The sequence below is a fragment of the Cygnus atratus genome, chromosome 1 (genome assembly GCF_013377495.2).
Source record: "Cygnus atratus isolate AKBS03 ecotype Queensland, Australia chromosome 1, CAtr_DNAZoo_HiC_assembly, whole genome shotgun sequence".
Classification (NCBI taxonomy): domain Eukaryota; kingdom Metazoa; phylum Chordata; class Aves; order Anseriformes; family Anatidae; genus Cygnus; species Cygnus atratus.
Window position 1 is genome coordinate 80,943,593 of NC_066362.1, and position 24,953 is coordinate 80,968,545.

The 24,953-nt window shown below is 36.8% G+C and overlaps 1 protein-coding gene across 1 annotated transcript in view; it reads left to right on the forward strand.

Annotated features, from left to right (window-relative positions):
* Positions 1–24,953, forward strand: part of ROBO2 (roundabout guidance receptor 2) — a 435,081-nt gene that overhangs the window by 360,774 nt on the left and 49,354 nt on the right. Inside the window, exons 18-23 of the mRNA XM_050710499.1 lie at positions 4,071–4,195; positions 7,007–7,178; positions 13,231–13,413; positions 15,985–16,011; positions 22,577–22,619; positions 24,231–24,358. Coding sequence (XP_050566456.1) covers positions 4,071–4,195; positions 7,007–7,178; positions 13,231–13,413; positions 15,985–16,011; positions 22,577–22,619; positions 24,231–24,358 — 678 coding nt within the window. The remainder of the gene's footprint in view (positions 1–4,070; positions 4,196–7,006; positions 7,179–13,230; positions 13,414–15,984; positions 16,012–22,576; positions 22,620–24,230; positions 24,359–24,953) is intronic.

Sequence of the window (24,953 nt, forward strand, 5' to 3'; positions counted from 1 at the left end):
CAAGTAATTTCTTACTTTAAATGCCACTTTCTTTGTGTGACATCATTTTCCACATAGTGAAGATTTTTAGAACTTTTCTTTCCTATAGTTATGTATAATTCACAACCTAGGATTTGCCTTGCAGATTAATATAACCTTCAAGGAGCCTATTTACAAGTGTCTCTTTCAAAAAAGTGGCCTGTAACACATAGTATTATGACCAGTCAATTGTCAGCCCCTGTAAATAAATCTTCCTCTTGCTTGGGTGATAAAGTTAAGTAGTTCCATGAGAAAGTTAAAAAATTCAGTAAATGCAGTTCTACAGATATTGCCTTTAAATCCCCCCATTATCTTTTTAATTACATTGGTGTTCATATATTTCAAAAATAGCATCAACTAAATGTTTAATGACTGAGGTTTGCTTCTCATCCAATAAAGAGGAATGGCAGTCTATTTAAAGGGTCACACTTGCTGTGTAGCTTGTGATTCCATTTCGAAAATGAGCTTTTCTAGACTTGACTTTTTTAAAATGTCAGTTATACTATTTTTAGAAAATAATTTGGAAGAGTTGGAAGTTTTTTGCAAGATCAAAATGAATAGCCCTGGTAAAGGCAAAGTACAACCAAGGGGTAGTGGCAGCTTTCTGCTGGATTAAATTTTACATGCAATGTTACTTCTGTTACCTCTAAAAATCAATTTTGCTGCAGTTAGGCTGTTCCTCTGGATCAGACGTTTGTCACAGTTCAGTATCCATTCATCTCCTACCTCTTTGGCCTTGTGAAAGTAACAAATGGAATTCTGTTTGGCTGCGTCTGGAAAAGATGAGCAGCGATTTGGGTTCTTTCATATCTGTAAGAAGAAGCTGAGCACTGGAATAATTGACATGTCAAGAAGCAGGCAAGGTGTTCTCCACAAGCCAGCAGCAAGGGAAATGAGAAAATGGCTTTACAAATGTTATTTTTCAATGTGGTTTATTTAATAACTGCAGCAGTGTCAGACAAGTGGCTTAATTTATATCATGGTTCCAGCTTACAGAGTGATATTATCATAGAAAGAGGAAGCAAAAGTGTTATATACATATGTGTGCCTCCACATACAAAGAGAGAGCTAAATAGAATTTGTTTATTTTCACTTCTTTCACCGTTGCTCTAAAGACAGATGATAATTCTTTCGCTTATATCCACTATTTTAAATCTCTTCTAGAATATCTTTGTGGAGTGGTATTTGTTCTGCCTATTGTTTGTCACCACAAAAATACGACAGTTGGTAATGGAGGTCGCCTTAGTTTTTATCAGTTGCTGTCTTGCAACAGCAATCAATTCCTGCTTGCCTTAGTGCAGCTCTTAAAGTGATACTTTCAGCCACATTCATCAGTTGTGATTTTAATTTTGCTTCAAACTTAGCATGTATCCTCCAAAAACAAAAAGAAACCACACACTGGTAGAATGTTAGCTAGAATATTCATGCAGTTTAAAAGCATAGACTAATCATTACAGTGTGCTTTTCTTTACATGTTAGAGTAAGGTATTCATTTTACATATACCTCTCTCTCTCTCTCTCTCCCTCCCCCTCTTTCTGTCTTCCTAGGTATATGTATATAAGAAATTATATTTCTGAATGTCCTCTGTAAAGATGAGAGTAAATACATATCAGCAAGATGTTCCACTGTAATTAAAAAAAATGAGTTATAGTGTTGTTTTGCTATTTTTATGTTTATTATTTTCATGTAAAATGTTCTAATTGATATTGTGCACACATTTATTCATGGTTTGTTGTTGCTGAATACCTTTATGTTTTTTGAATAGTTTTTGTTTGTTTGTTTGTTACTCTTTGGCAAATTATTTCATTTGCCATAAAATCCAAAATGCAACTTTAACTTCACCAATTTTATGCTTTGCACAATGTCAAGGAGTAGCCCAAGGTCACCTGTCCATGTTTTGCTTGAGCTAGCTAAGAGTCAAATTGTCCACAACAGAGCTCCATTTCTCCCTGCCAGAACTCTGTTTCTAAGTAGCACTATTTGCTTTACAGCTGAACCTGCATCTGAAAATGTTGTTGTCAATATGTGCAACCTCAAAGGAGTCATACGTGTCATTTTTCTCTAGAATATTTGTTCTTATGTAATATTGCATAGTTCCTCCTCCCCACCTTCGATACCATAGTTTTAAATTGTATAATTCTTGCAACAAGATACTCCTGCTCTTCAGGGTTACCAGGATAAGGATTTGAGCTCAGCTCCTTGAGCCTGTGCCAGGTCAAGTACTGAGAACCATCCAAAGTGGGAACATAGCCAGTCTCAAAGAGGCCACAGGAAAAAAATAAGAAAAACTGGAATGACTCAGGAAAGTCTAGTATTCTTGATATCTGTGGCTGCACTTGGTTGCGTTAAACCTGCCAGACAGTAATACAAAGATGCCAGTGACTTTGTATGCTTTTCAGAGAAGTATGGTCCAAGAATGTTCACATATTCAGGAGCATCTGTTAAAGATAAGACTAGAGTGCCCTCAGAATGTAGCAGTTAAGAGTCTTCTCTGGATAGGAAAGCTCAAGACTAGGGAATTGGAGTTGAGGAGCCACACAACATGAGGTGCCTAAAACTAGAGGACTATTTAAATTTGAAGTTGAGATGGGGAGACTGGAAAATATTTTAGGTTCTGATAAAAGGTCTACTGTTATTCTTCAACACAAGCTTCCATATTTAATGTTGAATATGTTAAGTTTGTATTAGAGGTGGTGACAAATTCATGGGAGAAAAATTCAGTAAAGAGGTATTAAATAAAATGTCACCATGGAACAGAAAGACTCTGAGCAACAGGACACAGGGAGTTGAAAAATTGTACTGGAGAACTATCATTATATGCTCACTTTATTAGTCCACACTTTCCTGGCCTTTTTCTATTATGTTGTTTTTGTTTGTTTGTTTGTTTGTTTGTTTTGAAGACTGGGTAAATGGACCAGGATAGATGGACTAGATGGATCATAGGACCAAGTCAGTGCAGATGTTATTATTATTTATTTCCCTCCCAGGGACATACTGTAATATGACACACTCAACTTTGGTGACTTAGCTTGTCACTGCAGTGGAGTTTCGGTGCTTGCTTCAAAGTAAGGGAGGAGAGAGTGAGGCTGAAGAAGTTTTAATATCTTAGAGTGGCCAAGGAGGGACATGTGCCTTTGCTGTGGCATACCTATGATGGGAGAGCCCGCACATGGATGCAGCAGATGCTCACAGAGGGGACTTTTTCTTCCCTATCAAACTTGGGGCACCGCTTTCCAAACATGTCCTAAGCCAACAAAAGCACGAAGGGCTTTGCTAGCATAGCTCTGATCACTAACAGCTATGCTTTATTTATTTTTTTTTCTTCACACTACTAGCAAGTGAGTGTAGTGGGGCTGACAAACAATTGCCTGGTAGATATGGCCTTGATGTGCAGTGGCCACTGTGAATGTTTGAATTGAATGGGACTCAGGAGAAAGAAAGATTTTCCTGGGGAAAAGAGGACATAAGTATATATCTGACCTAATTTACCATCTCCCCTGTTCACTGGCATTTGGTGTAAAGCCCCAGTTTAACCCTTTTCTGCCTAGGAACTGAAAAGCTTTATGCTTAAATGCTTTATGTTGAGTTAATGTCTTCTTGGAGGACAAAAAAAAGTAAATAAAAATTCTTAAACTTCTGCTCACAATAATGTTAGACGACATCAGGAAAAAACAACCAAAGGACTCTTCAGGGCAGGTGATGCAGTCTCACATTATGACTTAGTTGACATATACATGTATTATGGAAAACAAATGAGAGCGTGAGAATAATTCTAATGCAAGCTTAAGAAATGCTAAATCTAAATAAAAGAGGAATGATTTGTATTGACTCTCCATTGCCACAAATTCTGCATTTTCATTCAGTGCAATGCTTCTCTTCAGAAAGGCATTATTCAAAATTGTCAGTGCCTTAACAAAATGTGCATACCTACACCTGCAGGCAGTGTGAACTGTATGTATTCTTGTCTTGCACTTACACAGTTTCAGCAAAATTTGCGCTCTAGGAGATGTATTAACGTCTTACTTCTGTTTGTTCCCTCTGTTTGGTGCAGCTCCAAGTGCCCCTCCTCAGTCTGTTACTGTCCTGACAGTTGGAAACCACAACAGCACAAGCATCAGCATCTCCTGGGATCCTCCCCCTCCAGATCACCAAAATGGAGTCATCCAGGAGTACAAGGTACAAAGGATCTGTACTGACAGGGATGTGTGTTTAAGGAAAAACCCTGTTTGAATTAGAGAACAAAAGCACTGTTTATGGATTTAGATTCTGGCAGCATTTACTGCCACCCATATAATTATATGGGGAAAGAGGACTGAGTGCTTATGGATTTTATTTATTTATTTATTTTTAATTTAAGCAGCACTACTGTTACATTAAAAGCAAAAATAACATGAGCTAGATCTGGAAGAGAGTTGTAGTTGGCAGCTAGTTTACAGAGCTTTTATTTCTTCCTTTTCCCTGCTGTGGAAAGAGAATGGTTGTTTTTATTATTATTATTTTTTTTTTCCTAAGGGGTTCTCTACTCCCAGGACAGGTGGTGGAGCCCCTTTCTTAGAGTGTCTTCACTCTGGCATGAAAACTGGCAGGAAATATACTGCTCCTTTCCACTGCAAACATGCTAATGTTGACACTTCAGGGTCAAAGTCAAGAACTATGGCTCTGGGAGAATACAAGTCTTCTTCCAATGACTATCACTGTCAAGATTCAAAACTTAAAGTGCTAGGTTGTTTGCTCTGAGGACCAGTTTGTATATGCAGTTTGTTACTTGGCTGCTTCCTGCATTGGCTGTCTTCTCTCCTCCTTTGTCGCTATGATGTCTCAAATTATCCGTTCCTTATTTATCACCTTACATTTTGTAATGGTCTGTAATTCCTCACTAGGTTCGCTTTTGCACAAGTGTTTTTCACAACATGGAAACATTGCAGTGTGTTATTGGTGGTGTTGGGGAGCGCTATGGAGAAAATGATCAAGCTAGGTTCAGCATTGTCACAGGCTTGCAACTGTGGAACACACAGTTTGGTAAACACATTCACGTTGACAGGCTTGTGTACCGAATGTGAAATTTTTAATTGAAGTAAAGCAGGGCAGCTTCCTTGACAATCCCGCAAAGGGTGGAAATGGTAGTATTAGCTTTTTGAGATGCAGGTGATTGTTTTACATAGGAAGATATAATTTATTCTTCCTGATGTATCTTGAGGGAACACAGCATAAAGAATGGAGAAAGTGCTTAGCTTTTAAACCAACTAATGTTTCAACATCTTATAGCTTATCATTTGGTCTGAGGGATGCAGTAAATGCTTACAATATTTATGTTTAGCATAGCATTTCTTTTGTTTTGCTTTTAGTCAATATTAAGATTTATTAATCCCAATATTCTATTGATCTCATTTTCATATCAATTAATAATTATCTTTTGCCTTAATTCATCTTGATACTGACTCCACTATAAGTCAATATTAACTATCAAGGGCTTACAGGCAAATAAGTAAAACAATCTTAAACCACAAGAATATGTTGATATGAAACCAAGTTGGATGATGATTAATAAAAGCCACATTCCATGTGAGTGCTCAAACATATAGACTATTTATAAAAATGGCTGGAGTCACTACTTATTACATCCCTTCTGCATTAGATTAGGTGGCTGCCTGATTAGTGTGCTGGCTATGGTGAATCTAATGCAAAGAGTCTAACACTTCCTTTAGTATAAAATGACTGCTGAGGTTTCACAGGACTTTTGCTAACAAATTGAATGTAGGTCTGTTGATTCCAGTTCAATCATGAGAATGCCTGTAAATTCATTTATGAATTCAATGCCTTTAATTAGGAGCATCTCATAGCTGCTATGACCTAAGACCAGGACAGACAAGGACTGAAAGAATTAATTGGAATAGTCTCTCACCCTAATGCATTCTGCCCCACAAATAAGATCCACACGAGCTTAGGAGAATTAGAGTTTCTTTTATCCTCCAAGTCTTCCTCAAAATTTCAGAGAAAAGAGATGAGGTGTGACAAAAAACTGAGAAGGGTCAAAAATAAGGGTAAAAAAATCATTAGCTTAGACGCATCAGTTGGTTGCTGATAGTGGTTCCACCAGCAGTGCTTTCTTCTGCGCTTATAATTATGTAGTGTACATATGATACCTTTATGCATTGATTTTCTTGAGTAAAGTGGTAGTGAATGCTTTCTTTAATAATACAGAAGCAATATGTGCAGATAACATTAACTGAAGAAGAATCCCTAAGAAGTCTTGCTCCTGTTCTCAGGAAAAGCCTATGGATAAATGCAAGAGATAGAACATCACTCTGAAATGATACACAATTCTCATTTAAAAATGTGAATTCGGATTAGAAAGTATTTTGTTATATTTGTTTAATTAGAAAATAATTGAGTCAGGAATTGATTTCTGAAAAATATCACAACAGTGACAATAAAAGGTTGGTTTTTACTTACTTCACTTTAGAAATTTCACATCCCCCTGTTTTGTAGCAAAATGAAGTTGAAATTTTAAATTTTTTTTTTATTCTTTAGTACTTTACAATGCATTCTATTAGTTGTTTTCCTTTTGCTGCTCAGTGGGAAAGTAAGAATGAATAAAATGGATTTTTTTTTTTTTTAAGGAAAGATCTGCCAGTAATTATACTGCTGAACAAGATTTCAATTAATGTATAAGACCTCTTTTTCATTCGGATGATTCTGTTCTGTGCTTCTAAGAAGTGTACCATGGAATTGCACTCCTTTGAGAGTCAGAGTCCAGAGCAGTGTTTGCAAACAGTCTTTGCAACATAGTTGATTTTATGCTAATCTGGGTTAGTTTGCTGAGCTAAAGCATCCCAACTCCAGCTGCTCCTGGATGGTAACATTGTTTAAAAGCCCAAAGTACAAAATAGTGATTGTCATGCAATACCTTCATATGTCATATCTATGAGCTATTGTTTATGAGTATGAAGAATTTCATCATTTTTAACACCTCAACTTTTGTCCCAGATCTGGTGCCTAGGTAATGAGACTCGATTTCATATCAACAAAACAGTAGATGCAGCCATTCGGTCTGTAGTAATAGGTGGCCTATATCCAGGTATTCAGTACCGTGTGGAAGTTGCTGCAAGCACCAGTGCAGGTGTGGGAGTAAAAAGTGAGCCACAACCCATAATAATTGGTAAGTAAATTGTCTATTCTATTGTTTTATTTTGTTTGTTTGTTTGTTTTGACTTTCAGAAATGCTCTCATAAATCACTTCTGGAAACATAAAAATCCATGGAGCAAAAGACAACATTTAAATTGAGCTAGGTAGTTAGCTTTTAACATCCCACTGCCTGCTGATGTTTTGTCTTGATTTGTGCAGGTTTCTCACAGCCAGTTCTGTGAACTAGTTCTTTCTTTGCTGAGACATTATAGAAAAAGCAGAGTACGTAGTGAAACTGATCTAATACTTTTTTAAAATGAATTTACCACTTTTGCAGCTTGACAGATTTATGGAACTAACAGCTAGAGCTCCCTTTTTCTCCTCTTCAGATGACTGTAATATTGCTTTACTCCTAGCGTTGGTGCCTAAGGCACTATTTACAGTTAGTTTTTTGAACATATGAAGTCAATGTTTCTCAGGTATCCCAAGCAGACAAGTTTCTTCTGACAAAGAAAGAGAAGCCTGTAGTTCAAATGCAGAGCAAAGGTAGTATTATCAACTCTGCCTTTGAAATGACTGTTTCTTATTAGTGGTTTCCATGCTGGATTAATTTCCTGACCCAAGGGAAACACAGATTCTGTTTCTTCTGAGATTCTTCTCAAGTATGAAACATAAAGTCAAGAACAATATGGGAAAGGTAAGAATAGGAAAAGTAACTATATTTAGCAAAACTGAATTGGGCTATGCACAGCACCCCTTCAGAATGCATAATGCAGGAATTTTGTTACTTTCATCTGTATGATCTAATTTAGTTATTGCTTAAATAGGCTTTTGTTTGCTTGTTTGTGGGTTTGTTGTTATTAAATATTTTCTTTCTAGAAAGTGTTAACAACACAATGTCCCAAACATGGACATTTCTATTATTTGTAGGCATTTAGAAAAGGCCAACCCGTAAGAGTTGCTTAAATGTTTAATGATATTCAGGTTCCCTGTGTATCAAAATAGAGATATTCTAGCTTTGCATGTATTGTCACTGGCGGAGGAAATATAAAATTGCACTGGTTTTAGAAAGAGTCAGTCACAGAAACTCTAAAGAAAGGAGGGGGAAAAGGGTTTTCTAGAACTGAAAGCAAGAATTTGATTTTTGAAAATACAAGAAACCTGTCCTCTAGCGGGCCTGAATTTTGGACCTCTGTGTAAATAGCTTATGTTGTGATACTGATCTGTCATTGCACTCGCTTTGAGCAGGGCTTTTCTTGTTATTTCCCTTACTAAGAGGGTTCCATCCAGCTACACCCTACTCACATTGGGCTTGTTCCAGCAAAGTACTTAAGTGCCTTTCAGTTTGGGCATGTGAGTAGTCTTGTGTCACTTAACCTGGTGTGAGTTAAATTTACACTAAAGTGCTTTCTTGGGTGATTGCCAGATGCTTTCTTGGGTGATTGCCAGAATGCTCAGCTCCACATCTGGATGCAGCCCTTCATCTTGTCTTTTTCCTTAGAAAAAATGACTAATATAATCAAGTGTTAATTGTGGGGAGATCTGTATTGTTACATGAAGGAGGAAAGGGATGCTAGGATGCAAATAAAATACAAAACGAAGAAAAAAAGGTTTTGGCGTTTGGAGACCAAGTAAGTTTTGCATTGTTAAACTTAATGATTTATTTATCCCTTTAATGATCCCAGAACGTCTACTCCAACAAGTCTCTGGTAACATCTTTACATGTTTAAGAGTCCTTTACACGAAAAGCAGAAGAGAGTCTTTTCTGTTTGGGTTGCATTTTTGCTCTCATTTCTGTTTTCCCTTTGGGGAGCACAAAGCTAGATGTATTTATTATTGTATGGTCTGTATCTCACTTTTCTTTAGGTTCTGTTTTTCTATTGCTTATGAGCCGTAGTTGCTGGCAGTTGTTTCTCAGACTATAAATTCACTTGATAAAGGTAGTAGTGTTTAAGTGACACAGTTTCTGGAAAATTTGAGTTGGTTGTTTGTCAGTGTTTGACTGAGAATCAGGAACATAAAATAAGAAAATGAAATTTTTAGGGAAATTTAAAAAAAAAAAAAAAAAAAGGATTAAGTGAACAAACCTCAAAACATAATCATGAATGGGAAAACATTATCAAGTGGTTGTATTATAATGGATTCCTATATGGCCTGGTGCCTAGCTATACTACTTAATAGCTTGCAAACAGAATGAACAGCTACAGAAATTCTAAGTTATGGAGAGAGCATGTCAGTGATACAGAACAGTTAAGTCTCATTGCTAAACAGTATGACGTCCGTTGTCACAAAATATATTCTGACATGTAAGAAGTTAAGATGTTCTCAAATACAGGTTATGTTCTTCTAAGAATTTATTCTGAAAGTAACTGATTTTCACCGTGGATAATCAACTACTGATTTCCCAAACCAAGTCTAAGTAACAGGCTAATGAAAATCCAAACAGGATTTTCATTAAACAGGAGAATACGGAGTTGTAGAAAATATATTATTTCTTTAATTAGGAGTCATGTCACAGTTACTGGAATTCCTTGCCCGTACTTCAAGCCTGATGTTGAAAAATGTTATGGGAGACTCAGAGAGAATCAAGAATAACATTTTTACCATCACTATTGATATGCTGAAAAATTTTGCTTGGAATATCAGAAATAGAATTGAAGATAAAAGCAATATTGGTTAAAGGCAGCGCTATTATTTCTTTTCATCAGTCCATCACAGGCCTGTTCATTCTTACATTCCATCATTGACATAATAATATGAGGAACAGCTGCAAACTTTCACAGTAATAGGTACAATCGAATCTGATGTGTCTAATTAATTTTTGGTCCGACAAATTAGTTTTGTTCTTCATTACTCTCCAATGGGAGGAAGACATTATATTTCATTATGTTTTTGTCTTCGGGAACAATGGAGCGTTACAGGTCACACACTTCCCTTGTATCTGTTCTAATTAGTTGAACTGACAGCATTGTTACAGAAACACCTGCAGTATATGAAATAGTACACTGGTACCTTGGATGACATATATATTACTTCTGATTAAATATTATATAAAGAAATACATAATTAATGTAATTTGTTTTCCAAAACCACAACAATTCTATTAATTTTATGAACCGTCAGTGGGTACCTCATCCGTATCCATTTATTTTTCAGTCACCGAATTCAGAAAGCACATGTTATTTTGACATTTAAATGAATTAGTACTTTTGCATTCATAATTGGTAGGCACTGAAGGGCAAGAACAAACAGCTAGACTGCAAACTTCAGAAGGTAATTTGGAGACAGGTTGCACCTTCCCCCAGAAGAGAGGGAGAGTTGAAAGTCCAGTGAATGCTCTCCTCAGGCAAACCTCTCTGCAGTTTGTTCTCACATCCTCTGTCCCCAGGAGACTGCTTTCTAACCGTAGAGAAAATATTGGATCTATAGCACCAGGATGTTTTGGAGGCCTTTACTGGAAGCAGTTGTTCTTTTCTTGAACCCAGGAGTGTCTGCTCCTAAATCTGTTGTCTCTGAAGCACTTTCCCCATCCTCGCTTCCCACGACAGTGTGGCTGCCTCCAAAGCAGTGTGGATGTTACCTGTTTCCTCACTGTCCTGCTGCTCTTACCTTGCCTCCAAAGGGCACAGAAATTAACTGAAAGTTAATGGCAATTAGAGCAACATCAACTCCCATGCTGATTTCTACTATAAAATCAATTGTGTGCTTAGAAGAGCATGCCTCTTTCTATTAGTTTTAGTCTTCAGCACTTCCTCTTTTAGCGCTGAGGTGCACCTGTGGGTTGTTTCCATGGGCAACAACAAAAGGGGAAAATCTGACAAAGGAGCCACCGCTGCCTCCCAGCTTTTCCTTGTCACTGGCACTTGCTCTGTTACTGTGAATTGTATTGTTTTTTTGACTGTGGCAAGGCAAAATAGGAAAACTTGGGAAAGGAGAGCTGCAGCTAACAGACCTTGAGACCCATAAAGCTTACCAGCATGACCCAGTATAAACTGGTACAAGGCGAAGGCTTTTTCTCAGCAGGCATAGTGTGACAACATCCTTCTGTGGGACCTGTTTTGTTTGTGGGAAGCCTGTTTTGTTTCTTGAGCAGAACTACTGAAAGCAAGCCAAGCTCTAGCATGGTTTCAGCAGTTTGTTTGCAAAAGCAGACGGTCATCGTTACTAAATATTGACATGGTGATGAAAGAGAGAAAGCTTAATAAAATCACAGAGATCATTAACAGAGTTATAGCAATGTAATGCAGTGCATTACATTTCTTCCTGAGTAACTGAAGCCAACTCTGAGCTTAGCAGAGGACCTAACCCTGTGTCTTTGCTTGGGCAGCACCGTTCTGAGGCCAATGCAGGTGCAGGCAGGGAAGGCATGGGCAACCTGATATGCTCTGGGACAGGTTCGCATTCACAACCTTGCAGATTTAAACTGTTGACTCCCGTGAAGAACCATCTGTGGAAATAAAGCTGAAAGTGTCAGGCTTTCCTCTCTGTCATCTACTTTAGCAAAGGACTTTGCTTTCGGCTGAAGCTGCTGTGCTGACACAGCGACTGCTTTGCTTAAAGAAGGGAGTGGTAAATTTAACCTCTGCTGACTTACAGAAGAGGAATACATAACATACATTTTGACAGCAACACATAATGCTACAATACTTTTAATAATTCGCTCTGAATGACCATTTCAATGTTTTATTACCATATTCAACTACTTTTATGTATGTGATAGACTCATCACTGAGAATCATAGTATTTTTTGTCTCAGTAGAGTAGGTACTCCTGCAGCTTGAAATCTTTCTTCTGCGTGCATACAGGCATCTGATAGTATTTCACAGGGATTTCAAGAACTGAGCTATATAAAAGCATTTACCAGAAATGACGGACAATTTCTTCACCACTTTCAAAAATTTAGATGTGGGCAGTTTATATCAAATACAAATAGAATCAAGGTTCATATTTTTTTGCAGAAAAATATGTTCCACATTTCCTGACTTTAAAAATAACCATTTTTGACATGGAGGTGTTGGAATTATAAAGGTGCCAACCCTAGAACAATGTTTAAGCATTTCCTGAATTTCTTTCTACATTTTTATGAGCATTTGTTTTCAAGCCAGACACCAAGCTTTTCCTTTTGAAAAAGTTCCCTTTTAGAGGAAGAGGGGAAAAAAAAACACACACCAAAAAAAAAAAAAACCAACACACAAACAAACAACAAAACAAAACCATTGGGAACATCTACTGAAATTTACAGTTTTCTAAGGTACTAGACACAATTAAGATACTATATAGTTATTTTCGATGCATGTCACTTTAATTGGTATTCCACATGTCATAATTATTTCTTACAGGTTAATGTTAAGGATTGTTCATGCCTGTTCTGGGTGAAAAAATAGCATCTGTTCCTATGATTTCGCGCTTACAGTTACCTAAGCTATTTTCTGCTTTGTGTCAAAATCAGTATGCTTAGGATTCATTTGTATTGCGTTCACCATGAAATAATTGCTGGAAAATGCATTTTTGCTTCAATTAAAAATACATACATTGTATTATTTCTATTCATTTTGAATCTCTAACATAAAGAAAAAAATGTGTTAAGATCTTTTGGCATGCTGACAAGAATAAAAGAAGGAACTGCTTTTTGATACTGTAGCAAGCCTTACATTGGATTTCTCATTTGATTAGCTGTTTGGGTGGGTTTTTTTGAGTTGTTTTCCTACGATCCATTCTCTCATTATTGTATTCTGCCTATAATTATATACAAAAAATAAAAATAAAAACATGTATACTGTTAAAAAAAAAAAAAAGGATGCCTCTGGACTGGCATCTGTTAAATTATTTGGGAGAATGCTATAAAGCCATCTTTCCAAATACATTCTGGCAAAATTGCAATAGATCGTGGATTTTCTTACTAGAAGCATTGGTTTTCAGGTGTGCATTAATACTTAGTAAACCTGTCCTACTGTGGATAAGTCTTTTGAGGTGCGCTACTGTTTTTTTGTTGTTTTGTTTTTTTAATTTTTATTTCCAGTAGCTGGTTCCTGTTTGAGTTACAGAATCCATAATAACAATATCCTGTCAACTTTCTTTTGTGCAGGAGGTCGTAACGAAGTTGTCATTACTGAAAATAACAACAGCATAACAGAGCAAATCACTGATGTTGTCAAACAGCCTGCCTTTATAGCTGGCATTGGTGGTGCATGTTGGGTAATTCTGATGGGTTTCAGCATCTGGTTGTACTGGCGCAGAAAGAAGAGGAAGGGGCTCAGTAATTATGCTGGTAAGAACAGTAACTGTTTATTACCATCTCATCAGGTTCCATCATGAAGAGAACAGGTGCAGTTAAACCTACTTAAAAAACATGTTGAACTTACAGCAGAGGTGGCCTGGGTGAATTTTGTATGCTTGTTTCAAATGTATGCTGTGAAAATGCTGGTGTATGAGAAGCTTTAAATGCATTGCTCGGTACAACATTTCATCATTATCATAAGACAGTTTTTATTTTTACATCTCCAGTATCACATAAAAAGGTACAAAGAGGACTACTCCTTCCCCATGAGGCACTCTGTCAGTGGTTCAGCTCCATTTATGTGCTCAGAAGTGAGTTACACTAGACCTTTATGAGGAAGGTCAGAAAGAGTATTTGGTATCCTTCTTTGTTCCCTTGCATTTCCATGTCTTTGAAGCCATGGGAAATAAACTGAGTTACTTAATCAGTGACTCCATATCTATAACCACTGGAGAAGAAAATGATGTATCAGAGAAGTGTGGTCAAAATTTACCTATGGCAGAAGCCACGAAAAGTTTTGTTGGAGGTAGAACACCTTGGAATGCCCTTGCAATGTGATCTGTTTTGCGCCAAATGTGTTGTTCCACTTACAAATTAGTTTTTGAAAATCACATTCAGAAAAATAAACTCACCAAATTAAAAGGCTTTCTTCCTCCCCCAAACTGTTTTCTATATTATTCTGTGCTTCAGGATTCTTATGTAGTTTTAGGAAGTCAGGTGAATATAGGATTACAATAAAATGGGTTGCTATGAAGCCTAATTTAACATGAAAAAGCTGTTTGTCAAATATTAGAGTAGTTTCTATTGTTGTGCTTATATAATACATTTAAAAAGAGAAAACATTTCCTGTTTGAGGAGGATTTGCACAGTTGAGAATACAGCATATTTGATGTTGACATTATATGAGACTAAATTTGCGCTACTACTCTACAATTTACAAGTTGTCACATGCCAGCCAGAAGACACAGGTGCCCTAGGCATCTAAACATCTCTAATACTTTGCTCCCATCAAAAAAAAAAAAAAAACAACATTCATTCCCTGCTCCCAACCGAACAGTCCTATGCCTCCTCACCTTGGTGTTAGCTATCACCAGTGTCCTCGATGTCCTGACTGGACTCACTAAACCAAGAGGAAACTGTTCATGGTTCTAGAGTTTCTTGGGGGGGGGACTCCAATCCTTCTTGTTCTTACCCCAGCTGAATTAGTTTTCCACTGGCTTATTGAAATGAAACAACCCAAGAAGAGATCAGACAAGCACCAAAGTCAGCACGGTGGAAGCAGAGAGAAGAGAGACCTGTTCAATGGCAGCAGCTCTTAGATATACTCAGCTTCTGTGGAACCTCACCTTGCATGACCGTGTGGCCTGTATCATTCATAGGTTATGCTTTTTGATGAAGTGTTTTTAATTTCCTTTAACAGCAATGACTTTTAGTCTCTGAGACATGGTGTAAATTGATGAACTAATATATATCACACATGCCAATACATGTGCTGATGTGAAATACCAGTTTAGATGCCAAGATTTTTCATATTAAGGGAGAGTTGTACTGCTATTCCTCTTAGGAAGCAGTCACAGAACCATAGAGTGTCCTGCGTTGGACGGGACCTCAAAGGTCATCTGTTTCCAACCCTCCTGCCATAGGCAGGGACATCACCCAGTAGATCAGGTTGCTCAGGGCCTCATCTAACGTGGTCTTGAACACCTCCAAGGATAGGACATCCACAATCTCTCTGGGCAACCTGTTCCAGTGCCTCACCACCCTCTGAGTGAAGAATTTCCTCCTAACCTCTAATCTAAATCTCCCCTCCTTTAGTTTAAAACCATTCCCCCTCGTCCTGTCAATATCTGATTGAGCAAAGAGTTACTCTCCATCTTTTTTATAAGTCCCCTTCAAGTACTGAAACGTTGCAATGAGGTCACCCTGGAGCCTTCACTTCTGTAGGCTGAACGTCCCCAGCTCTCTCAGCATCTGTATCAGTCATACAGATAGACTTTGGACACAAGCTAAGACAGCTCTTTCTTAGCATGCAGAATTATTAGCCCTGCGCGTAGGTTGGCATGCTGGGTGGGAGGGTAGCTTGAGAAAAAAGTATTTTATACCTTAAAATATATACCTGTAGTTGTTTATAATAGTCATTTTAAACAGTGTGTCTCCTGCAACTCATTCCTTCTCATGATGTTTGCTGCATCTAAGTGTGATGTGAACATTGCATCATGACATGGAATTCCCATTACTGGAATTATGACATTGCATATGCTTTTAGCAAGGAAAGTTCATAACAGATCATGTTTCAGAATACATCCTAACATTTACAATGTGGAGAACAGCATGTCCACACAATAACTGTCTTCAAACGTGACTGTCTAAATCCACTGCTCACCTTTCCAACTGTCATTTCTCATTGGCTGCTGGCTGGTTAGTGCTTTAAGCTCAACTGTTATGTCCCGCATATGATACTAAGCCACAACTGAGTATACTCCAGAGGAAACTTGTGCCCTGCAATTAGCGCTTGTTATCGGGGTGTGTAACTCACAATGTGTTTGCTTTCTTGTTTTGCAGTTCAGTCCTTCACCTTCACCCCTGCAGGTACTGTCCATTAGTCTGTCTCTTACCTCACCAACACATCATTGCAAGCATTAGCAAAGTGTTTATAAACATGTGAGTTATGCAGAAATAAAGCCAAACAAAAGTTGAAACACTTCTGCTACCTATCTGTGGTGAAAACATAGCATTTATTCTACTAGTGATTCCAGGGGAACTTAAAAACTACCACCATAAATGTCTTTGCCATAATTCTGCATGCTTCTTACTCGTCTAACTCTTCAAAATAATGCAGTTTTGAAAATAATTTCAAATTACAAATGCTTGAGCTAACATAATATAAACAAGCATTAGTCACATATGACCAAATTTTGGATTTTAAAGCTCAGAAAAAGTATTTTGAATGTTTTTTGAAGGTCTGGAGCTGTCTCTTTTGTCCCCTCTGCCATACATATGATAGAGACCAGTCTTTTAACTGCATTGTGGGACTGGTCCTCATGCTCTGCTTGCTGCTTTCTACCTCCTGCTGATCTTCAGCTACATCTCAAGTTTTAGCTTAACACAAAAGAGCAGATGACTGTTGAGGCAGATGAGTGGAGGTGGTGCTGTCTGCACCAGGGACTGATGACATTGCTAGGGAGAGCTCTCCACCTCCTGGCTTCTTGGTGTGTTTGTCAAAGCCAAAATAAGTCGTGCATCCTACCCTAAACACTTTACTTACTTTGAGTTACAATGTAGGATTTTTTTCAAAAATAAAATAATACGTCTTTGAATTTGGTTCTTAGTTGTGCCATTGTCAACTGACTGTAACTACTAATTTTTTCCCATGGTCTTTGCAGCTGACATTGGAACAACACAAGACTGTGTTAGAGCTGCCATGTGCATGATTCAGTGCAGTTGATCCACATGTGCTGGGTGACTAGGATATGTCAGAGGCGCAACCAAAAAATTGTGTTTTAAAAATAGCTTTGACATCTCATGGACTTTATAGAATTATTAACAATATGTAGTTCTGTTGCCTGGTCTATAATAATTTCTGGAGGCACTGATAACCTAGGCCATCCCATAATCAAGTCCAAAAAAACCCACATTAATTAAAAAAAAATAAAAAAAGAAGAGCATACATAGCCCATGTTTTTATCTTTATACCTAAGGTTCCCTAACAGGCATCTTCAATTCTCTAATGTTTGAATATGCAATTGGTAATCTCATTTAGACAAACATATCTACACTTGTGGAGGTTTGTTGACATTAACTATATGTTGTTCCCTTCAAAGTTATGATTCATAAACACTAAATTGGTTTCAGATCTAAATATTTAGAAAGTGGTATGTAGCTTTCAGAATCTTGTCAGAGACAGCTGTCAGTAAAGTTTTACTGAAGATGATTTTATCCTAATATATGCAGAATTTGGAAATTGCACACTTTTGGTTCGAACATCTGCTTTAAATTCTTCCCTTAAAAAAACACAATGTGCAGAGTTGACTGTATAATAAGATGTTTGAAACTATTAGTGGAACATTTATATATTTGCTCTATTTCATACTCATCTTTCTGAACAACGAAGATATTTTTTTCAGTTATATCTGATGTAAATGTTTTTGTTGTTGTTTGTTTTTCTTTTTGTTTTTGATTTCTGAAGCTTCATTTGCATATATAGAGAACTTAAAGTTCTAAAAATATTTTTTAAAAGTCTGGATTGAGCAGTTATAATTACTTGCCAAAAATGTAGAAAAAATGTAAAATCTTCTATGTAGAAGAACAAACAGCAAATGTCACGCTATAGATAAAGATTGTGCCAGAGTAGAATAATTGAGTTAAATTCATTAAGCTTTCTGTCTTTGTGAACATTTTTATAAGTACTGATGAGTTGCTCAGATAGTCAGAAACAAAATGTGACATTGAAAATCATAGCTAAGTCTTCTTACTTATTTTCAGTTGAACTGAATCCTGTAGTTATTCAGTCATTATTCTCTATTTCACTACTCCTCCACTTCCCGTTCCCCTGTCAGGACACCCCAGGCACTGATTCTTGATAATATCAATATTATAAAACATATGATTGTCTATCATGATCATTAGATGAGTGTTTTGCTTACCTGGTAAGTAGTAGTGTCATGATTTGCAGCTATACAAGTATACATTTTGGGTATACATCTGACTTTCGACAGACTATCAACAAAAACAAAACTGGCACAGAGACACTGAATTCAAATGTTATTCCTTTTTAGTGATCTGTACTGTGATATGAAGAATAGATTGGTCTTGCTTGTATGAGTTTCTGTGAAAGCTAAAATGACCACTTCACTGATTTTCTTTATTTTTGCAGTTACCCTTTACTCCAGTTGCCAGATATAAACATGCACTGTGGGTTTCTACCTTATGCAAGAAATATTAGATGGCACAAAAGAGTTTTCTGACCACTTCTCATGTAATAGATGAGTTGTTTCATTCTCATATTGCAATGACTGAACAGAATTTGTTTATTTACTACTGGAAGTTGCCATTCTCTTCTCTCATTTTGGTATAAGGACTTACATAACAAAGGCACAGTATCCATTTATAGAAATAAGAGAGATTTAATTTATCTGCTTATCTTTTCTATGCCTTCAAACTCATTGTTGTGCCAGTAACTGCTCAGTTGAATACTCTGGTGTTTTCAAGAGTGTCTAGGCCACCAGTCATGCAAGGAAAGGAAATAGTGTTTTCACTTGTGAGTAGGTAAGCTTATTTAGTGAGTAGTGCTCCTTGGGATTAAAGATTTCATGAAACCAAGTAAACAAAAGCAAATTAAAAATAGACAGATGGAAAATTATGGAATGCTACACATCTTATGCTCAGCTCCTGAAACTGTTAAATGAGGATAAGTATTTGACAGAATTGTCCGAAGGTAGTCAGAAGATTTGATGGAATTTTTATATGCTGATTATCTGTTCTGAGTTAATGCTTATTAAAAGAGGATTAATCTACATTCACATTTGAGGAACGGCTTATCAGAAAAAGCAAAGAGACTTGGCTGGCAACATTAAAGTTTTCATTTGTGGTAGGAAAATGTGGCCTACTAGAGATAGGCATACAGAAGGCTTTCTAAAGCTTTCTTGCCTCAAAATGTCAACTTACTATACATTCATATTTTTTCCAGTCCTAGCAGGCATGAAGATTAAGTTTAACCTTGTCAGATAATATTAGTAAATAGTATGGGCACCTCCTTATGTATTTAATAAAAAGCATATAAAAAGCTCTTTAACATATGCTGTTCTTCATACAAATGTATACAGTATAATTTCCTTAAATATTTATGCATTTAAAATGCACTTTGGGTTATATTTCTGCATTCTTACAGTCCTTGAAGTATAAGCTACTGGGTATTCCTTCAAAATCTCTCTATGCAGAGGTTATTTTTTTCATCTTCTTTTGAAAGCCAATCTCATCCCTGCAGGTCTGCAGCCTTTCTCAGAACATATATCAGATGCAAAGAATGCTGAAAGAGCTTTTTTGCTTCCTCAGTGATAAAAACCAAGGGAGATGGGTGGGTCAGTGACAGGGACATTCTACCCTTCCTCCTCTTACATTGCCCCTTGAAATTGCTCTGCATCTTTTTGAAGTGGAGACAGAATGAATAAAGCCAGCTGACTGTGTTTTATTTTCACAGTGACATCTACAAGTCTGCATTGCACTAAGTATGCTCCTATTCAGGCATTTAGACTTGTTTTGTAATTGCAGAAATCAAACTGCAGGCAAAAATGCTGACAAAATGTATGGTAGGAATGATAAATATAGTGCTTATGTTGGCAGCCTGACCATGTCTTCTGTTGTTAGCTGTCTTTCCTTTCACAATATTGATGCTAAAAGAAAGCCACCTTCTCTATCCACTCTCAGGTAACATATTTATGGAAGGCATCAGGAATATGGTGGTGTTTTTTTGTTGTTGTTATTGTTTTTGTTTTTTTTTCTTTTCTGTAACATCCTGATGACATCTCCTCACTTATTCAAAGAAGAATTTTGGCTAGCTTAGTTGATATTCCAGAGTCTTTTCCACCAAGTGTACTATCTACAATGCTTTCTTGTTTCTTTTCTTATGAAAATTATAACCAACCTTACATTGGTATGCAGGGAGGGAGGGTAAATGAAAGATCCTGTATTCCTTACCAATTCCATGCTCATTATGTAAGCCAGGCACTGTCTTCCCCAGAAAACTGTATCACTGCAAGGTGGGTTCTTCTAAAAACAGAGTTTATATTGGGAGGGCATAAAATTGTTTAATGTAAGAAAAAACAGGGAATGGTTACAACCACAAAGCATACACAGGCAGCAGAAAAGAAAGCAAATACTGTGATACTTGTCTCTTCTCAACAAGCTTTTATGCCACAGCCATTCTGCAGCAATTATGGCTCTAGAGCAGAGGTTTCAATGTCATGTCTTCTCAATATGTTTCTCACAGCATGCCATCGAGTTTTCTCTATACCTCACTGAACAGAAAATTGAATGTGTCTGGCAAACATTGCTGTGATTTCCTACTAGCTCCCCCATTTTAGCTTTGCTTTATAGAGGTACACTAGCAATATAAATATTTTTGAGACCATAAGTATTGATTTTTTTCCCCCTTATGACATCCATAGATAAAATATCAGACACATGTACATGTTATGCAGTTGGTGGCAACATTACTTTAAAATCATTTCTGGTAGTCTGTAGTTGAAACAAGATCATTAATCCCAGGAATTTTTCAGAAAATATGTTGCACTATAATTCTTTTAAAACTGTAAACTTTATTTACAAAGGTTGTTATTGAATGCACCTTTGTTTCTCCTTTTTCTTATTTCTTGTTGCTTTGACAAATGGAGAAGGTTGGAGTATTAAATGAGAAGGGGAGAAGGAGAAAGGAAACAGCACCTATACTGAAGTGCTAGTGTACTTTTGACCAACATATTTTGAAACATAGCTGGTCAGTACCACCTCTTTGCATATTCGCACGACATCCACAGCTCTTTGGATTATTCATGTTTAAGCAACGAGTGATACAGTCACTTGACAGCCTGTTAAAAACAACGTGAATGAAAGTAGCATCAGCTCGAAACTTAATTAGCCACGATGTTTTTAACATGTCCTGTTTTTCAAAGCAGACTTTTATTTAATACTTCCCATACCTGAATTTTGATTTTCTTTTTATTAATTGGTTTGATTACATCCTTTCAAAATTCAGCTATTAACCATTTTGATATGACATGTGACTGCAGTGATTTTCTGATATGGATATTAGTCTGTTCTGTAGTGAAGGGTAATTAATCACCCTACCCAAACACTCTTCAGCAGGGCTTCCAAAGGGGTCAGTTTTGTCCCCTTTGCTGAATGTATACTGTGAAATTACCCCAGGAATTAATGAAGTGACAAATATTCTCTGAGATATCAGAAGCATTTCATTAGTGGATTTATGTCATTTCTAACTTTTTAATGACCACAGCATTTTTATTGGATGTAGTAGTTTTGTCTGGTTAGAAAAGCATATAATATAAAGCCTAATCTTGAATTAATGTAATTTGGACTAATATTTGGAAAGTGTTACAAATATTCTGGGAGCTATGATGAGAATGTCTGTCTCAGAAACGTAAATAGTATTTCCAAACCGGGAACTGTTTTAAATTAAGCTGGCCGTAGACTGGTTCATTCCTCTCTGAAATTTTACCCCTCATCTTGTTAGGGACCTGTAAGGATTCAGGTGTCCAAGACACTGATATAATTTAATTGTCAGTCCTATCTATGCCCAACAATAAGTAATAGAATATTGCCACTGAGAACCAGAGTAGTTTCTTGGCCTTAATTCAAAATATTAGCCAGCGCTTCAAAAAGGAGTGTCAAACCTTGTGAATTAACACCTCACCAGTAATGTGGGTTTACTTATAACATAATCCTGTTAATAAGATAGATAAAGGTATAGGCTATTTTTTGTCAGATAACCATGAATGGTACCACAATGTATCCTTGGCATCCCCAGTTGCAAGACTGAAAACAGCTTTTCTTCTCTGTGATACTGGTGTGTATGCATTTATGTGTGCTGGTTCTTATACTGTGCTGTTAGTGGAAATGCTGCAGCTTTATGCTTTTTTTTCACTCCTTCAGCTCTAATAGAGCTGCTGCCTCTTTGTATTTATCCTGGGAAATGGCATATTTGTGTGGTGACATTATATTACTGCATTACAACATGATGTTATTAACTTACTGGTGCAATGTCATTATGTATTGAAGCAAAAGCATGCCAAGAAAACAATTTCATCACATGGCACACTCTTGCAACAAAAAGTCATATGAAGGGGTCTGTGGTAAATTCAGGATTTTTTTCCCCATGAGGCCAGCTTGCTTTGCAAGCTACAGAGCAAATTGATGTTAATCAATAATGTGAGTGAAATCCTAAATAAATTGTAATCCTAACGTGTTTGATTCTGTTCTTGTAATTTCTGTACTTTATTACGTGATGATGCCAAGAGACCTTCGATCTTGGACACTGAGCAATTTGAATTGTTACTTGTAATTATTACTAATTCATTTCTCCCTGTCTTATATGTGTGTGCGTGTGTGTGTGTATGTTTGTTTTGTTTTTCCAACCAAAATACAGTCACTTTCCAAAGAGGAGATGGAGGACTAATGAGCAATGGAAGGTACGTTTCTTTGTGTAAAGGTGTTTTCATCATTTTTTTTTTTTTTAATTAGGAATCTGAAAATTCTGTAGGTGATACACTTGGGTAATAAACAATCATTTATAAGACTGACAATTTCAGAAGGAGTTAAGTAGCTTACCACAAGGTTTAATGATCTATCTGTTGTGCACTTCAGAGGAATCAAGCCCAGATGTTTCATATCTCCCAAATGCCCTGGAAGAAACGCATAGTAAATATCACAAGGAATGTGTTCATTTGTTACCAGGATGTTTATTGCATTAATTAGACATTAGCAAATGAAGTTGCTGTTGTTTAAGACTCCTTATTGGCTCCCCCTAAATTGCTGTGAGTGAACAATTACACTTAATCGATCACAAAATAAATGATTCATGGATGATGAATAGGCTGTAGATTGGTAGGACTGGATTCCACAACTTTGGCTACTCAATTGAAATTGATAAAAGCTGATAACGGACCCATATATCCTCATCTATTTTCCCTTTGCCAATATGGAGATTGTAATTAGGCTCTGGTAATAACTTCCAATCTCCCATTTAATCAATATTTTAGCAAAAAGAGATTAGGCCTAATGAGAGCTAGTGGATGTGGCGAGAAAGCCGCTGGATCTTCTTATTGCTGTTTCCATAGAAACATATGTTTCTCTTAAGGATTGTACCAGACGGGGGTCTATCAGAACTAAAGTACAATGATTATATGTGTTGCTCCAACTTCATGAGTGCATTAATAATCTAGAAGAGCGTCAGAAGCATCAGGGTGATTTTGTGATTTTGCTTGGGGGAAGAGGGCGTTTACATGACATGATTTGATTTCCTCGTTAAATACAAATACAAACAATCCACGTGCCTTGCTAAATTCCAGCCTGTTTGTCCTGGGGTGAGAGAGGCACAGTGCCCTGTGGCCCGAGTTTACCTTCTCTTCCAACATATTTGCTGTTTAATACTGCTCTCAAAGCTTGAAATTACAGGGATATAAAAACCATGCAGTAGTGGCAGATAAAGATAGCTGCAGACTTTCCATTAATCCTACTCAAACCTCTTTGCCTCTAAACCATACAAGAGTGCTCAAAGAAAGAGTTACCAGCCTGTAGATGACAGGCGTGCATTTGGGATGCAAGGGAAGGAAGAAATAGTAGCCCAAAGTCCTGGAAATGGCTGATACGGAGCAATCAGTTTGAGTGATTGTTCCCTTGAGGTGGTAATTTATCATTCAGCCCTGGTTTAGGATCCCATGATGGTCGTGCCTAACCCCTGTTTCACACAGACAACAGAGTTCATTTGGATTCTGGTAGAATCACAACTGATGCCTAGTCCCACTTCTACTGACAAAGTTGATTTGTATATATCTTTAATTAACTGCTCAAGGTCTTTAAATCATCAAAGGCTACACATTTTTAATTTGAAATAAATTAAAGTCTCCTAAACTGTTTCTTACATACAATGATAGGAGAAAAGTGATATGGCATCTTCGGTCACTGTTGTGTCCGGAGTTGTCTCACAGGTATTTAAATTTTGTTTTTATATATATATATGTATATATATATTTGTATGTATATATTTTTTATTATTTTATTTTATTTTTATTCTGCTTCAGTCGACCAGGTCTGTTGAATGCAAGTGACCCCAGTTATCCTTGGCTTGCAGACTCTTGGCCTGCCACAAGTCTGCCAGTAAACAACAGCACTAGTGGACCCAATGATCTTGGCAATTTCAGTCGTGGAGGTTGGTTTCATTTTATTAAGTCACCATACAGTATAAAATAGATTTCTCTTAGTTAACATCTAGATAAATACTGTGTAATATTTTTATACTGCTATAGTTCTTTCTATGTTTGGCTCAAGATTGGATTTTAAAATTAGTTTTAAAATGTCTATTTTGCTGTGTCTCCTTCTGTTTCTTTAAAACATAGTTTTACTTTGTAATTTACCCCACAGAGGTGAGACAGGGTCAGAGCACCATCTCATGATGAACTTACTTATTGCTCAGATCGGTTCCCTTTTGCATGGATGTGAGCAGGACAGTATAGCCAGGGACAGAGGACAATTGTAAGAGCAGAGACCTGGGGCACATGGGAAGAACATGCTTATGTTAGACTTCCTAGCATAAATGAGTATGTAAATGTTTTTAAGACCTGAATAAGTACACAAAAACCCAGACAACTTTATATATTAAAAATAAATTAAAATGCAAAAAAAGAATCTATAAAACCATCAAAGTGATGAATGTGAAAAGAATTTAATTTTGAGTGGTAACAAAATCTGCCTTCTGAAAACTGTCCCTCACTTTGGTTATACATTCCCATGTAAAACTTCTTCCC